General features: G+C 38.2%; 2 protein-coding genes across 2 annotated transcripts; both read left to right on the forward strand.

Annotated features, from left to right (window-relative positions):
• The first annotated feature begins 6,351 nt into the window (after positions 1-6,351).
• On the forward strand, positions 6,352-7,865 carry LOC113032467 (C-X-C chemokine receptor type 3-like). Its single transcript, XM_026185406.1, has 2 exons — positions 6,352-6,780; positions 7,077-7,865. The coding sequence occupies exons 1-2, from the start codon at positions 6,352-6,354 to the stop codon at positions 7,827-7,829; spliced, it is 1,182 nt and encodes a 393-aa protein (XP_026041191.1). The 3' UTR covers positions 7,830-7,865.
• A 3,887-nt stretch (positions 7,866-11,752) lies between these two features.
• LOC113032270 (C-X-C chemokine receptor type 3-like) lies at positions 11,753-14,520 on the forward strand. Its single transcript, XM_026185085.1, has 3 exons — positions 11,753-11,870; positions 12,581-12,934; positions 13,279-14,520. The coding sequence occupies exons 2-3, from the start codon at positions 12,584-12,586 to the stop codon at positions 14,026-14,028; spliced, it is 1,101 nt and encodes a 366-aa protein (XP_026040870.1). The 5' UTR covers positions 11,753-11,870; positions 12,581-12,583; the 3' UTR covers positions 14,029-14,520.
• The last annotated feature ends 1,739 nt before the right edge of the window (positions 14,521-16,259 follow it).

A 16,259-nucleotide genomic window follows, 5' to 3' on the forward strand; every position in this document is an offset into this window, starting at 1 on the left:
TTTTGTGATGAATCTTTCAGAAATAAGGGAGCAGCTGAAAGTCAGATCTGTTTTACAGGGAACTTCAGTGGCACACAGTTTGGAGCCAGGTGGTCCGAGTTTGACGACAGAAAGAATTTTCACAAATGAGTGACTCATTAGCTCTAAGCCATTGCAACACAGCTGCACTTGCAACATTTACTTGAGGCACACTGTCAAGTTTAACGCAAGATTATCTGTCAAGATTAGAACCTTAACCTTCATAAACCTCACTGGTTGCTAAATGTAAAAATGCACTTAGAGGTAACCGTGCATAAGTCAACAAATATAGAAACTGTAACTAAGACATCAACTTTGATATTTCATGAGCGAAATCCAAAGAGCCGTTATTAGACCCAACATTTGTTTTTATAAGAATCAAAAGTACCAAAAGGTTTGGAAGCTCATTATGTTTGATAACATCATTAATTAAAAAACCTATTTATGTCAAAAGTATTCATGTAGTTGAGGTTTAAATGTGGACAGATCTGACCTTAAAGTAGCTTACTGCAATGAAAATACTTTGAAGTAAATAAAAATTGGACAAAAAAACAAAAACATTAGAATCTACTTGAGAATTACACATTTCAAAGTCAGCAAACTTTATAGTGGTATTTAGTATACTGTCTTTATGTCTATTATTTGAAGTTAATTTAAATACTTAAAAAATAAGAGCTGAGTTGTGAGACCTGCTTGTTTCTACGAAGACAGGTGGGCTCATATTACATTACATTGATCAACTGAAATGAAACACAACACATGAGTGCTACATTAAGTTTAACTGTATGTTTACAATAGATGTCAGACATGTCAGACAATGTCTAATGTAAAATAATACAATAGAAAAAACACATGTAAAGTCTGATTACATGTAAGAGGATTGCCCTCTGGTGGAATCTGATTAAAAGACAGTGTAGATTAAAATAATTTGCCTGGAGATTCAATAATATAAACAGTGGTGATTATAGAGTCTTATGGAGACCTAAAAAAAAATCACAGCACGTCCTTTCATCACCTTTACATTACTGTGTAAAATTCTTGAGCCTTTGCTTCCAAGGAGTCAGATTTTGGACATGTTTACTCATTTTTCATTTTTCCGTACAGTCCTTGTACCTGTGTCATGGTCTCCTGGTCCTTCTCCAGGTGCAATGCAATGATTTGGCAATCTCTGTTGGGCTCACTATGGTGAGCAGGCTACTACTGAAGAGGTGATTTCAGATTTACCTGCGCTTTCTCTTTTCACATGCCCACTGCTGTCAACAGAAAGAGTTGTTTACGAGGGTGAAGTCAGGAATCAGCTGTTTCGATAGAATTTGGAAACAGAGTTTCAGAGGAGACAGACCCACCAAGAGAAGATCACTCACCTGCCCCACTGACAAAAGCCTGACGTATGCTAAATTACACAAGAACTGGACTGAAAATCAGTGGCAATAGGTCATATTGAGTAGGGAATCCAAATTTTAAAACTGTGGTTCAAATTACCATAAAGTAGCACAGTCCAGCTTTCAGGTAAGATGAAGCACATTTACTATCATATCACTCAGATTTGTTTTTCAAAATCAATGCCTTTTGAAATTTCCAATGTGAAAGCCTTCAAAAGTCTTCAGGTCTTTGAGTGTGGAAGAACTGCAATATTTACTGACTTTTATAAAGTATTTTAAACTTCTGTTAAAATACTTTATAAATGTTTTATTTGCAGCAAGGTAAGTCTTTTTGCAGTCTTTTTGTATCCGTTTGGATTCCTATGCGTGCACATTTACTGGAAACAGTTGCCCTGAACACTTCTGATTTTATAGAACCTTTGATAATTACTTCACAAAGAATAAATAGAAAACCTGTGAGACTGTTTTATAGATTATGAATGCCTATATTCTACCTAATCCTGCCTCACAGTGCCATCATCAACACATTCTGTTGGGTTTATCAAGAACTCACTTGTGTCATAGGACACACAATGTGATGTCAAAATTATAAAAATTGCATATGGTTGTAGGGATGAGCAATTAATGTCCCATGGGGCTACATGAGAAAATGGGGCTGCTATGAAGAGCTGCTTGAGTAAGCTGAACTCTGTTCTGCGCATTATTAAGTTTATCCTTTATAAGTTTATTCGTGTGGCCTTGCACAGCAGTTATGTAACACTTGGGGAAAATCAATTGCTGAGCCCTGTTGGCACTGCAGAAGTTACATTTTTAAGTTTATATTTTACAGGCAATTATTGTATTTCTTGGATTATAAGGCGCACTTAACCCGTTTAATCCCAAATTTTTCACTGCAAAATAATAAATTTTGTAAACGTAATAGGGGGTTAAAATGGCAACAATTGTTGCCTGTGGGATTAAATGGGTTAAAATCCTTTAATTTTCTCGAAAATGACAGCGCACCTTATAATCTGGTGCGCCTTATATGAATTAATTCTGGTTAACGTGTTATCCGTGGATATCTGCATTTTAGCATTCCTCTTTCAGATGCTGCCTTTAGTAGTCACCACAGCAGAACATTTCCCTCCAGCTCACCCTGTCCTCTGCATCCTCCTCCGTCACACCAGGCCTCTGCATGTCCTTCTCACTACATCTATGAACCCCACATTTCTCTTTTCCTCCTGCCTGACAGCTCCATATTCACCATTGTTTGTCTAATACATCCACTGTCCTCCCCCTTTGTGGACCTTAGTTTGCCCACTGGTGTGCAGTCATGTTGGAACAGGAAGGGGCCATCTCCAAATTATTCCCAGAAGGTTGGGAGCAGGAAATTGTCAAAATGTCTTTGGATGCTGAATTATTAAGATTTCCTTTCACTCGACTTAAGTGGCTGAGCCCTGAAAAACAGCTCCACACCATAATCCTCCCTTTACCTAACTTTACACTTGGCACAACACAATCAGACAAGTACCACTGTCCTGGCAACCGCCAAATACATCCATTGGATTGCCAGGTGGAGAAGCGTGATTTATGATTCCAGAAAAGACATCCCCACTGCTCTAGAGTCCAGCGGTGGTGTGCTTTACTGTACTTTGCGTTCACTTTGCCTATGCTGAGTGTGTGAAGAGTTTTTAAAAAAAATTAATTATAAGAATTTTGTAGCAAGAAAAATGTAAGGGTGTTTTTTTTAAGAAGTTTTCTAGGAAAAAGGGTGTAGCCATGGGTAGGATCAACATCCTCAGGAAATCCTGTTATTTTCAAAAGCAGTCTGGATGTTTACATATTAACAAATCCAACTTAATACACTTGGGTTACCACATAAGACAGATGGAGACATGTAGCATTCCTATTCAAACGATCACTTTCAGTCAGAAATCTCTGTAACTGTAACATTAAATTCTGTACCAATGACTTCCTGACTATGTTGTTTTCTGCTGACTCTGAGTTTGGTATTTATATTTCTTAATTTCTTGTTTTAGTATGTTAGGTCCATGTCCTCTTTCCATGTCACTGACATCTATCTTTGTGTGGACCTCCGCTCTTTTCTACAGTGTCTTTTTTCATGCCACTCTTCCATAAAAGCCAGATTTGTAGAGTGCATGAACAGAGTGCTCCCGCCATGAATAACTGTCCTGTGAACAGATTCTCCCACTGCTCAGGTGGATCTCTGCAGCTCCTCCACAGTCACCATGCTTCTTGACTTGTTCTCTTCGCCCTCCTGGCTGCCAAATTAGGTTGACAACCATGTGTCGGCAGGTTTGGAGATGTGTCACACTCTTCTTCAGATTAATAAAACAGTACTCAGTAAAATTTGGGATATGTTTCCATAACCTAACTCTGTTTTAAACTTTTCCACAACTTCATCTCTGTCCTGTCTGGTGCTTTCCTTGATCTTCACGATGCTGTTTGTTCACCAGTGATCTCTAACAAACCTCTGAGGGCTTCAAAGAGCAGCTGTACTTAAGCTGACATTAAAGTTCACACAAGTGGACTCTTATTTACTAATTACATGACTTCTGAAGGCAATTGGTAGCACTGGATTTTATTAAGGGATATCGGAATAAAGGGGGTATAAATAGTTTTTTAAGAAGCTGCTTACTCACCATTTCTTCTGCTTTCCATGTTTTCCTTGCTTGTTTGTTTGTTTGTTTCTCACTTTGAAACTCACTAGAATTGTACAAACTCTGTTTTTGCCTTGTATGCTGTATTTACATTGACATGTCTGCACAGGATTCAATTTATCGCTGTTTACCTTTACTTCAGCTCCTACATTGGTCTTTGACTGTGAACTTAATGTAATTAGGTTTACTTAAACAGCATCTTGCACCCCACTTGAAAAGGGATTGAGTGGAGTCAGGATTCTGCTTCAGTTTTAGGTTTGTCAGTCCTGACCCGCCTCCCCATCTCACAATTTTACAATATCAACAGCTCCCTCTAGTGTTAGCGGCTCTTATTGTAGTGCTTTGTCAGTTTTGTGCCCCTCAGTTTGCCAGGTACAGGTTGTTAGAAAGAAGCAACACTGAAGTGGGTTAACAATAAAGACATAGGTCTCAGAGACTGAGCCTGTATAGAGCCCTCTCTTTTTTCAGATTATCTTTAGTGTTTTTAGTTGAAGCTGTTGCAGCAAGATCTTTTCAGTGAAGCAGTGAAGTTGTTTTTGACTTTAAGTTAAGTTTGATTAAGATTAAGTTTGACTGTGCTCCAGTATTTCCGGTTGAATCCAGATCCTTGGCTGAACATGCAGAACAGGGTCATTGTATTTAATGGGACGATAGCAACATCCTCTGAGCATTAAGACACTCATAGGAAGACGAGGGGATAGCACAATATTTTATCTATAAAAATTAATTTAGTCTTTAAGATTGAAAGTAAAATCCTCGTCTAGGGGTCCTTTTGAAAGTATTATAAAATCAAGGCTATAGCCTCGTGTGGGAGAAAACCTGTTTTGGTTTTGTTTGGTTTTTTGTTTTCAAAAACAGCCTGGATGTCTAAACGGGAACAAACTTAACTTAGTTAACCTGGTTCGACACATAACTGGATGAATATAGCATTCCTACTCAAGGAACGGCTTTCAGTCAGTCAGAATTCTCTGTAAAAGCACCTGAAGCATGAAGTTTTTAACTGCTGTTCAAGTTAACTACTTAACTTGAACATTAAAAATTCTTCTGCAGCCCCCACCTCCTCCTTTGTTTTACTTCATCAATTTCTACTATGGATTTTGAGTTATGTTTTTCATTATGTTCATCTGTAGATATTGTCAAAGGTTTGTGTTTTATGCTTGTGTTTTCTTTTCTTGGTAAATTTAACATTATTTTCACCACAAAGATGATGACAAATCATTTTTCTGCCAACTCATGTCATCTTACCTCTATTACAACACTTTCCAGAAATCAGAAATATTATAACCTGCCAACAAATGCAGGTGTGAGCCCGAAATAGACAAAATTATTTTTGTCCTATCACGTTCAACTACTGATGCACTAGGAAGTACAGAAAACAACAAAATAAACGGTGCTTATTGCAGATTATCTCTAATACAAGCATACTTTGTATGTGTGGATGTTAATGTTTTTCTCTTCATGTCCATTTACATGCTATTTATTACAGCCATCCTCAGATAACAAGGGAGTTGCAAGTTTCTATGTTTGCTTGAGGCTCCCTGTCAAGCTTAATGGAAGAGTAATTGCCAAAAACCACTGATTGCTAAAATGTAAAAACACACAGCTGGGAAATAATGAACAGAAAGTTTTGGAAACACCGGGTTAATCTTGTGTTTAATAACTGCATTATTTTTATCTAAAACATTGATGTAGTGCCATGGTCCTTGGTCTTTGACCCAGTGTTTCGAGTTTGTTTTTCTTTGTCCTTAGTTAAGAGTAGTCTTATTTAAGATTTCCTGTGTTTTCCCAGGCTAATTCCTCTCTCCTTTTTTATTTCATGTGTTTTTAAGCTCTCGGATTTCCTCAGTACTTGGTTGGTTTTACTTCTGTCTCCCATGCTCTGCTCTAGTCCTGCTGCCAAACAACTGCATATTACATAAAGAAAACAAAGGATAACACAATGGAGAGCTGAAACTAAAATAAAATAAAGCTTCACTTTCTGTTTTGGACCTTGTTAGAAATTCCAGAATTTTGTGTCACTATGGCAATTTCTGACATAAAATAATGAATTACATGAATGACAAATAACAAATATTAATAATTGGCAATGAAGTGGCAATTTTGAGAAGAAGTTAAAGTGGTTATAACTCTTTCTGTGCCTGAGGGGCTTTAAGCTACCAATCTGCAAATGGGGTGTGTCTGTGTTAGGGGTTTCCTATGGGGAGATTTCAGCGAACTGGCTTCACTTTCTCATATACAGCTTCTGAGGCACTGATGTATTTTTGTTTGTTCTGTTTTTGTCTCCACAGTATATGGACATGGCACAGCTGCATGTGGATACTGGCGGAATCTTAAAGGAGTCGGATGACTATTTGGAATATGGCAGGAACAACACCCGTGATTATGATTACGATGCAGCAAATACAGTGAATAACACTACAGTGTTTACAGTGTTTAACAGCACAGTGGATAATGTTCCTGTGGAAAGAGGCAGTGAGGCAGTGTGGGTCCCTGCTCTGTATGCCATAGTGTTTTTTGTTGGAATCCTGGGAAATATTATTCTCCTGACAGTTCTGGTTCAAAAAAGGAGACAGTGGAGCCTATCGGACACCTTTATTCTCCACCTGAGTTTTATGGACATCCTCCTCCTGTTGATGCTGCCCTTCTGGGCTGCACAGACAACTCAGCTTTGTGACTGGTTCTTTGGCACTTTCAGCCATATGTTTGGGGTTGTTTTCAAGGTAAAAACCAGATGTTATGTGAAACAGAGACTGAAAGTGAAAACAAGACATTTTCAGTGAAGCTGTGAGAAAGCTGAACAGAGTCATTGTATTCAACAGGATGATAGTGACATCCACTGAGTATGAACAGAGTCATTGTACTCAATAGACAGTGAGTATTTAACATTTTCAAAGAGAACACGCTTAGAACAGCAGTTTAGAGTAGGACAGAAGTGAAAGGGAAGAAATGAAGTGTAATTTTTATAGATGTTAGAGGTTTGTGTCTTACACTAAAAGTTCTCCCTGTCTTCTTCTAGCTCAACTACTACTGTGGGATCTTTCTGCTGGTTTGCATCAGTCTTCAAAACTACCTCTCTGTCATCCGTGACATCCAGTTATATTCCCACGGGAGGCACTGGTTAGTTCATATCAGCTGCCTGTCAGTCTGGCTTATCTCTGTCCTCCTCACTGCACCTGACTGGATTTTCCTGGTGGGTAAAAATAATTACACAGAAGTTAATACTTGTGTTAATATCTACCCTCAATCTGGAACTGACTGGCAGTTGTGGTCACGCCTGCTCCACCACATATTTGGCTTGGTGCTACCTGGACTCATGTTGATGATCTTTTGCTCACATATGCTACGGCGGCAGTGCAGCTGTAATGGCCTCCCAATCCCGAGAAATGTCACCATCATCCTGTCTCTGGTGGTCGTATTCTGTCTGTGTTGGATGCCGTACAACTTCATACTTGTTTTGGACACTCTCCAGAACAGACTTCAGGATCCTGCTAACGATTCACAAGAAGGTTCTGAAAGTTTATTAAAAACCCTTCTCACGGTCACCTCTGCGTTAGGCTGCCTTCACGCCAGCCTGAGGCCTCTGCTGTATCTCGGCCTGTGTGGAAACTTCAGGCAACACTTACTGGCCATGCTGAGATGTAGTAAAACTGAACCAAAAGGCTCACTCTGGGATCTTGGTGTAGACCAGAGACAGCAGCCTGATCACGGTCAGGATCAACAGGAAGAGCTGGAACGGATGATGGCTGTAGAGAATCTGTTAGCTTGTTGAAGATGAACAGACATAAATACCCTCTTGTGACTCAGATGTGAGCAAAATATTGTTACACTCCTGACTATGGATTGACAATTAATGAATTAACACTTTAATGGCCACACCAAGAAAAACCATTGAAACTGTTTTTCTTTGTATTTTTTATTCCTTTGACCAAGAATAACAATAATTCAAACTGAATTTAAATAGACGCCTCTCCCAAATGGTTACCTCTAATCAACATAATCGATGTAACACATACTCACCCTATCTATGTTTTCATCTTCTTTTACTTTTCCTTTCAGCTGGGTCGCCAGAGCAGATTATCTGCTTTCATTTTCACCTATCCTCAGCATCCATCACTGTCACACCAACCCTCTTCATCGTCTTTTTCACTATATCCGTAAATCTCTTCTGTGGATTGCTCCTGATTGGCATCTCCACATTCAGCATCCTTTGTCCACTATATCTCCAATCTCTCCTCTGCATATGTCCAAAGCATGTCAGCCATGTCTCTCTAACTTTGTCTACAAACTGTTGAACCTGGGCCATCCCTCTGATGTACTCATTTCTAGTCTTGTTCACTCGAATGAAAATAGGAACATCTCCAGCTCCTTTCCTTTAGTCAGTGCTGCGGAGTAGCCTTCAGACTGAAAGTAAAATCACCATAAAGGAACATTTTGACTTATTTAATTGTTAATTTGTTATTTTAATTTTATTTTTGCTTTTAAGATTTTTGCTTAAAATGTGTGTTTATGTCTAAAACATTTTTTATAATGTTCCACATGTTCTTTATACAGCTAAAACTTTTACATCAGCAAAAGTGCCATTTATTATTCCCTCATCAACAATATACAGTATTTCCAAACTATGTACATTATTTTCCACCAATTATCCATATAGTTGAATTTTTTTAAGAGTTGGTTTTAAATGTGGCAATTTTAAGAAGTGTTTGAACATGCTAAATGAACTGTGTAAATCTCTGTAGATTGTAAATTTCAATTTTAAAAGATGTAGTGCTTTGTGGATAGTTTTAAAAAAAAAACTCTTTAAGAAATTTTGTGAGGAAAAAACTGCAATGAATTTAATTATTTCATTAATTAGCAAAAATGTACTTATCTCTTAAAATTGAAAGTAAAAATCCTCATTTAAGAGTGCTTTGGGATCCACATCGTCTGGAAATCCTGCTATTTCCAAAAGCAGCATGGATACAAACTCGGTGTAATACACTTGAGTCCCCGAATAAAACAGATGGAGTTGTATACCAGTCTTATTTAAAGGACTGCTTTTATTCAGTCACAGTTCTGTGTAACAGAAAGCATTACAACATTAAAACATTCAATTTTGTACCAGTCACTAGGAAACTGTTACTTACTCTGTACTCTACTCTAACTTTGTACTGTCCACTTTCTGCTGTAGCAAAACAAATTTCCCACACGTGGGACTAATAAAGGTTATCTTATCTTATCTTACTCTCATACTGATCAGTTGGCCAAACAATAATCAAGCCTGAAAGTTACAGTGTCTTGAAAAAGTATTCATACTCTTTGAACTTTTCCACATTTTCTCACATTACAATCACAAACCAAAATGTATTTTATTCAGATTTTATCTAATAGACCAACATAAAGTGGTGCAAAATTATGAAGTGGGAGTAAAATGATACATGGTGTTAAACATTTTTTACAAATTTGAAACACGTGGCATGTATTTGTATTCAGTCCCCTGAATCAATACTTTATCAAACCACCTTTACAGCTGCAAGTCTTTTCAGGTATGTCTCTACAGACTATATTTTTTGCTCATTCCTTTTTTCCAAAATAGCTTCAGTTCGGTCAGACTGCATGGAGAGCCTCTGTTAACGGCAATTTTCTAGTCTCACCAGAGATTCACAATAATAATTACATCTGGACCCCTGTTTGAGTCATAATCCTTTTGCAGCCTTGAACAGGTTGAACATCATGTGGCTGCCACCACCATGTTTGATGGTGGGGATGGGGTGCAGTGTTAGTTTTCCACCACACAGCATTTTGCAAGTAGGCATGTCAAGCCTGTCAGTTTAGGTGGATGAGCATGCCTTGGTAGTTTGCAGTTGTGCCACACTCTTTCCATTTTCAGATGAGGCATTAAACATTGCTTTGTGAGATGTTCAGAGTTTGGGAAATGTTTCTATAACCTATCCCTGCTTTAAACTTTTTCATAACTTCATCCCCGTCCTGTCTGGTGCATCCCTTAATCTTCATGATGCTTTTTATTCACTGATGATCACCAACAAATCTCTGAGACCTTCACAGAACACCTGTATTTAAAGTGAGATTAAAGTTCCTACACTCTTTTCATTGATTACAAAACTCCTGAAGGCAAGGATTTTATTAAGCAGTAACAGCATAACGGGGATATGAATGCTTTTTTATACCACTGCTTAGTCACCATTTGTTCTGCTTTCCTTGTTTTTACTTTTTGTTCTTAAATGTTTGTGCTGTTGATGTTGTTGTATAGATGTTTTTAATTATGTTTGTTTACATTCTTTGCCAGGTTTGAGTTTTAGGCTTTATGTTTTATCTTTATGCATGTAATAATAAGGCTCTCTTTTTTCAAATCTAAGAATTTTTTTCACTGCAAAGATAATTAAAGACTAATTTTTCTGTCAAAAGAAGAAAATTGAGCAAACCAGTAGACAGGCTTCAAGTTGCAACTGAAACCTGGAGACCAGTAGACCTCATCAACGAAATTTACCGGCTGTAAGATGTTTTAAATGGCTTGTTTCTAAAGCTCTTTGCGCATCAAGTAAAGTAATTTAATTTAATACTTTTGGTCCTGTGGGTGTATTGTAATATTGGACACAGAATTTCTGATTATAATTAAAAATATTGCTCTGGTCTCGGTGTGTCCCTAAAAAGCCTGAAGAAAGTGTACAAGAGAAGGCCTAAAAAAAATCTAAATCAAATGAATATTATCCATGGAATTATATTTGTCATGATTTTTTTTTTTTTACGCCAGTGAAATTATTTCTGTTCTCGGCCGCAATTTAATTCCTCACGTGTAACTCAGTTTCCGCAGTACCCTGAAGTGGCCATTAAAGTGACCAATCACATTAGGACCCCGTCCTCCTTTGGGCTTCGCGTCCACACAGTCAAAAGTTGTTTTTTCGCGAAAGCAGGATTTCTCGCAGAGAGCTATGCGAAAGCATAAAACTGGCGTAGCGCATGCAAATCAGACAGTCTCCCGTGCGCAATGGCTTCTTTCTGCACGTGGCTGCTGAGTACTAAACGTTAAATTTACACGCAAGGGATTTAATTGCACCCGTGAAATGAAATTATTTGCTTGGTTTATTTGTTTTGGGATAAATATAATTCCATAGAAGGTCTGGAGAGAGAAACAACAGTGAATATCTACAGCCACCTGTAACATATATTTATCATATTGGTACATCAAACAGCTAGACAAATGATACGTGATATGGGAGAAAATCCGCAACGGATATCCATCATGTAATGTATTTTGTTGTTTTACTGTAGCTTTGTGTGACATATAGTGTTGTGGAAAAGTCTTCAACCACATCTCATTTCGTATATTTTGCTGCCAGGGAGCAACAGAATTGTGTTTTTTGAAATGTTCTTATCTCTTAGTTCTCGCATTTTGCAACATATTTCTCTTTGTATCGATCAAAGTTTGTCTTTGAAACTTTTTTCAAAGGAATGCATTTTTTTTAAAATTCAATTAATCCAAATTTGACAATCTTGATTAAAATTCAATTCCTGGAACGGGTGAAGTCAAGTGGCTGTTAAAACGACTGTGCCCTTGCCCTGCATCCCATCTCACAAAGTCATGTTGTCAACAGCTCCCTCTAGTGTTAGAAGCTCTTTATGTGCGGTTTTGACGGGTTTTTTGCCCTGCATTCTACGTCAACCCAGGCAAAGCGAGAAACATCCGACCAGTACTGATCCTTTAACACTGGTTTACTTGGAGTTGAAGCGGTAGGACATACTGAGGTCCTGCTTTTAGTATCATACGCGCAGAAAGCTTCTCAAACTCTGCAGCTGAAGCTCTTTATGTGAAGTAAGTGCATTTGTTTGCCCTCCTACAATATGTCTTTTAACATTATGAACATTTTACTGGCAGCCATAGAAGTTACTGATAATTCTGTCTACTTTCTGTTTGCAATAACTGTGTGCGCAAGCTTAGCTGGTTTTGTAGAAGCTTTATTTTAACAACGGTAAAAAGGAAAGCTGGGAGGCAGTTTTATAGATTAAAAATGTGTGTGTGTGTGTGTGTGTGTGTGTGTGTGTGTGTGTGTGTGTGTGTGTGTGTGTGTGTGTGTGTGTGTGTGTGTGTGTGTGTGTGTGAGAGAGAGAGAGAGAGAGAGAGAGAGAGTGTGTGTGTGAGAGAGTGAGTGACTAAGGAGAACTGTACTTTCTGTCTATGTCAGCCGCACAATTGCTAAATCACAACATGTGAGTTGTTGTATGTTTTGCATTCACTATAAGCTGGGCTTACCAAAGGGAAACGGAGTACTGTACTTTCCTTTTATGTCCACTCCACGATTGCTACATCACACCATATGAGTTGTGATGTGTTTGTGTATGTGTTATAAAGGCTCATCTGGGCTTCCCAAAGGGAAATGTCAGGGAACTGACTTCACTTTTACCCAGAGAGAAAGAAAGAGAAAGGAATCTATTCTGACATAGAGCTTCTGAGGCACTGCAGCACTTTTGTCTTCTCTCTGTGTTTCAACACATGTGTTTTAACTTTTTGTTTTGGTTCAACAGAACATGAATATGAGTACAGATGATCTGGATGTGTACAGTGGAATTGACTATGACCCTAACATCACCTATGACTATCCAGGGGATGAGTCTTTTGTGAAAAGAGGCAGTGAGGCAGTGTGGGTCCCTGCTCTGTACTCCATAGTGTTTTTTGTTGGAATCCTGGGAAATATTATTCTCCTGACAGTTCTGGTTCAAAAGAGGAGACTGTGGAGCATATCGGACACCTTTATTCTCCACCTGAGTATCGCGGACATCCTCCTCCTGTTAATGCTGCCCTTCTGGGCTGCACAGACAACTGAGCTTTGTGACTGGTTTTGGGGGATTTTCAGCTGGGTCTTTGGGGTCGTTTTCAAGGTAAGGACCAGATGTTGTGTGGAACAGATAGAGACTGAAAGTGAAAGTAATACATTTTCTGTGAAGCTGTGAGAAAGTTGTTTTGGCTTGGATTATATTTGGCTGCACTCTGTCATTTCCAGCTCTTTTGCAGATTCTTGGCAGAACATGCAGAACAGAATCATTATACTCAACAGGATGACACGTGACATCCTCTGAGTACTTAAAACATGTTTAAGATGAGAACAAGATTAGATACAGAGGTTTAGAGTAGGACAGAAGTGAAAGTGAAGAAGTCGAGTGTAATTTTTATAGATGTTAGAGGTTTGTGTCTTACACTAAAAGTTCTCCCTGTCTTCTTCTAGCTCAACTACTACTGTGGGGTCCTTCTGCTGGTTTGCATCAGTCTTCAAAACTATCTGTCATCCATCCGTGGAATCCAGTTATATTCCCACGGGAGGCACTGGTTAGTTCACATCAGCTGCCTGTTAGTCTGGCTTATCTCTGTCCTCCTCACTGCACCTGACTGGATTTTCCTGGTGGGTAAAAATAATTACACAGAAGATAATACTTGTGTTAATATCTACCCTCAATCTGGAACTGACTGGCAGTTGTGGTCACGCCTGCTCCACCACATATTTGGCTTGGTGGTACCTGCATTCATGCTGATGATCTTCTCACATATGCTATGGCGGCAGTGCAGCTCTAATGGGGCCCGAATCCAGAGAAATGTCACCGTCATCCTGTCTCTGGTGGTCGTATTCTGTCTGTGTTGGATGCCGTACAACTTCATACTTGTTTTGGACACTCTCCAGAACAGACTTCAGAAACATCCTAACAATTCACATGAAAGTTCTGAAAGTTCACTAAAAACCCTTCTCATGGTCACCTCTGCGTTAGGCTGCCTTCACGCCAGCCTGAGGCCTCTGCTGTATCTCGGCCTGTGTGGAAACTTCAGGCAACACTTACTGGCCATGCTGAGATGTAGTAAAACTGAACCAAAAGACTCACTCTGGGATCTTGGTGTAGGCCAGAGACAGCAGCCTGACCACGGTCAGGATCAACAGCAAGAGCTGAAACAGGTGACGGTTGTAGAGAATCCGTTAGCTTATTGAAGATGAAAAGAGAAATATGCTCTCTTCTGACTCAGATGTGAGCAGCATGTTGTTTCACTCCTGAGAGGATATGAATTCAATCTCATGTCAACGCATGGAGGACTTTATTCTGTGTAACTGACAAGTAGATATTTATCTACAAAAACTACTTTCACATTTCACTATAATGCTAAGGTTTTGGAGATCCATCATGGTGACTCATACTAATCCAAAAGCACAAAATGCAGCTCTTTCTTATTATTTTAAATAAAAATATATAGTTTTTTTTTAATCAATAGTGAAATATCTGTGCTGTTAGTGAACTGATTTTAACACATTTATCATTAAGCTAACGCTGTAATCATTGAAAGTTGATATACTGCAAACTGTTATCTGTGATAGTATTACTGACTTCTTACATTAAACAACACATAAACACTTTTTGTAACTTTATTGCCATAAACATAGTTTCATGTTTCTTTTTATGTCATTGGTGGGCAACTCCAGGCGTCGAGGGCCGGTGTCCTGCAGGTTTTAGATATCATCCAGGGTCAACACACCTGAAATTAATGATTAGTTCATTACCAGGCCTGTGGAGAATTTAGCCATTTAAATCAGCTGTGTTGGATCAAGGACACATCTTAAACCTGCAGGACACCAGCCCCTCGAAGCCTGGAGTTGCCCATCCCTGTGCTCTGTTTTGACTCTGCTTGAAACGGTGAAGATGTCAATTACTTTTTATTCAGCAACATTATTTATTTACATTGTTTTTTGCACCCAAACACACACAAATACTTTGGAACAGCCTTTTAACTAAAAGTAAACTTAGCATTTAAAACCATATTTACTCATTTAAATGTTAATTTTACATTTTTATCAGATTTTGTTTTTGTTTTTGCTGAAGTTTATACAAGATGTGTGTTTTATATTTAAAACTGCATTGTTTTTATGATGTTACAGATGTGTCAACAAACGTTTTTCACTTTTTTCAAACTGCTAAATTTGTTAATACAGCTCATCAGAATTTAACAATTAAAAAATCACTAACATGCACCATAAACACTTTTTAGATCAGCATCAATGCTTTTTCAATAAGGAGAGATCACTTGTAAGGATTAAGCATGATTTATTGAGATGGAGAAAATAATGTATTTGGTGATTAGAGTCCAATGACTCATCATGGCAGAACCGAATCCCAGTGATTGAGTTTTTAACAGGATCCCCTCAGAGTCTAGACACTGGTGGAGGTGGTGAAGATGAAAACTGAGGGTTGAGTAGAGCTCTGGCTAAGGTGTCTGAGGTGTAGCTGGGGAGGAGGTGAGTTGCATAAAAGAGAGTCTGAAAGGGAGAATGATGGAGTGGACAGATTTAAACCGAAGCAGAGGCTGATTGGCTCAAAGAAGGCGAGTGCGAAGATGATTGGACTAGAATAATGATGTCACTTGTGAGATTAGCAGTGTGGAAAAGCAGTAGACACACCCAGGAAAGCAGGCAAGTGTGTGATTACAGATCTTCTGTATTGAATTTACACATAAGCTTTATTACTACAGCCCTAATGGTGGTCTTCATTATCACCAGCAATACACAGCATTTCCAGAATACATGCATTTGTTATTATGCCACAAATTAAATAGAAAAGCTTTTACAGCTTTCAGCCCTGCAGCCTGTGTTTTTCAATTTTCATATTCATAAAAAACCCTAAAAATCTCTGGGAGATTAATAAAATAGAACTGTGCATATGTGCTTATTTACTACGCTGAGAGCTAAGGAGAAAAAACTGATCATGGTTAAAATACAGAATTCAGCTACTTGGTGAATACTTTGACCCAGGATGAGTGAATACAGATCTTCGTTATTGAACTTGCACATAAGCTTCATTTGTATAAACTAGTGACAGAGGAAAAAGTGGCCATAATTTCACCACACGTCATTTACTTTCTTGCAGTATGCACTGTAAAAAAAAATCTCTCTGCATGACTTATATACCTCTAATATATCTTCTGCAGATTTGTTTTGTTGTTGTTTCCATATATACCAAAATGTAGCAAATATCCATATTGCTTTTTTATCCATAGTTATTTTGTCGTAGTTTGTTTTAAATAAAGCATTTTTGAAGCACAATGGAGACATGTTAAAATGAACTGCGCATAGTAAATTTGAATTTTGAAAGATGTTTTCACTTTTACGATGCTGACTGTATGAAGAGTTTTTTTTAAGACAAAATTTAATTATATGAAAAATAAGCATTTTGT

Source organism: Astatotilapia calliptera, chromosome 11 (assembly GCF_900246225.1).
Source record: "Astatotilapia calliptera chromosome 11, fAstCal1.2, whole genome shotgun sequence".
NCBI classification, from domain to species: Eukaryota; Metazoa; Chordata; class Actinopteri; order Cichliformes; family Cichlidae; genus Astatotilapia; species Astatotilapia calliptera.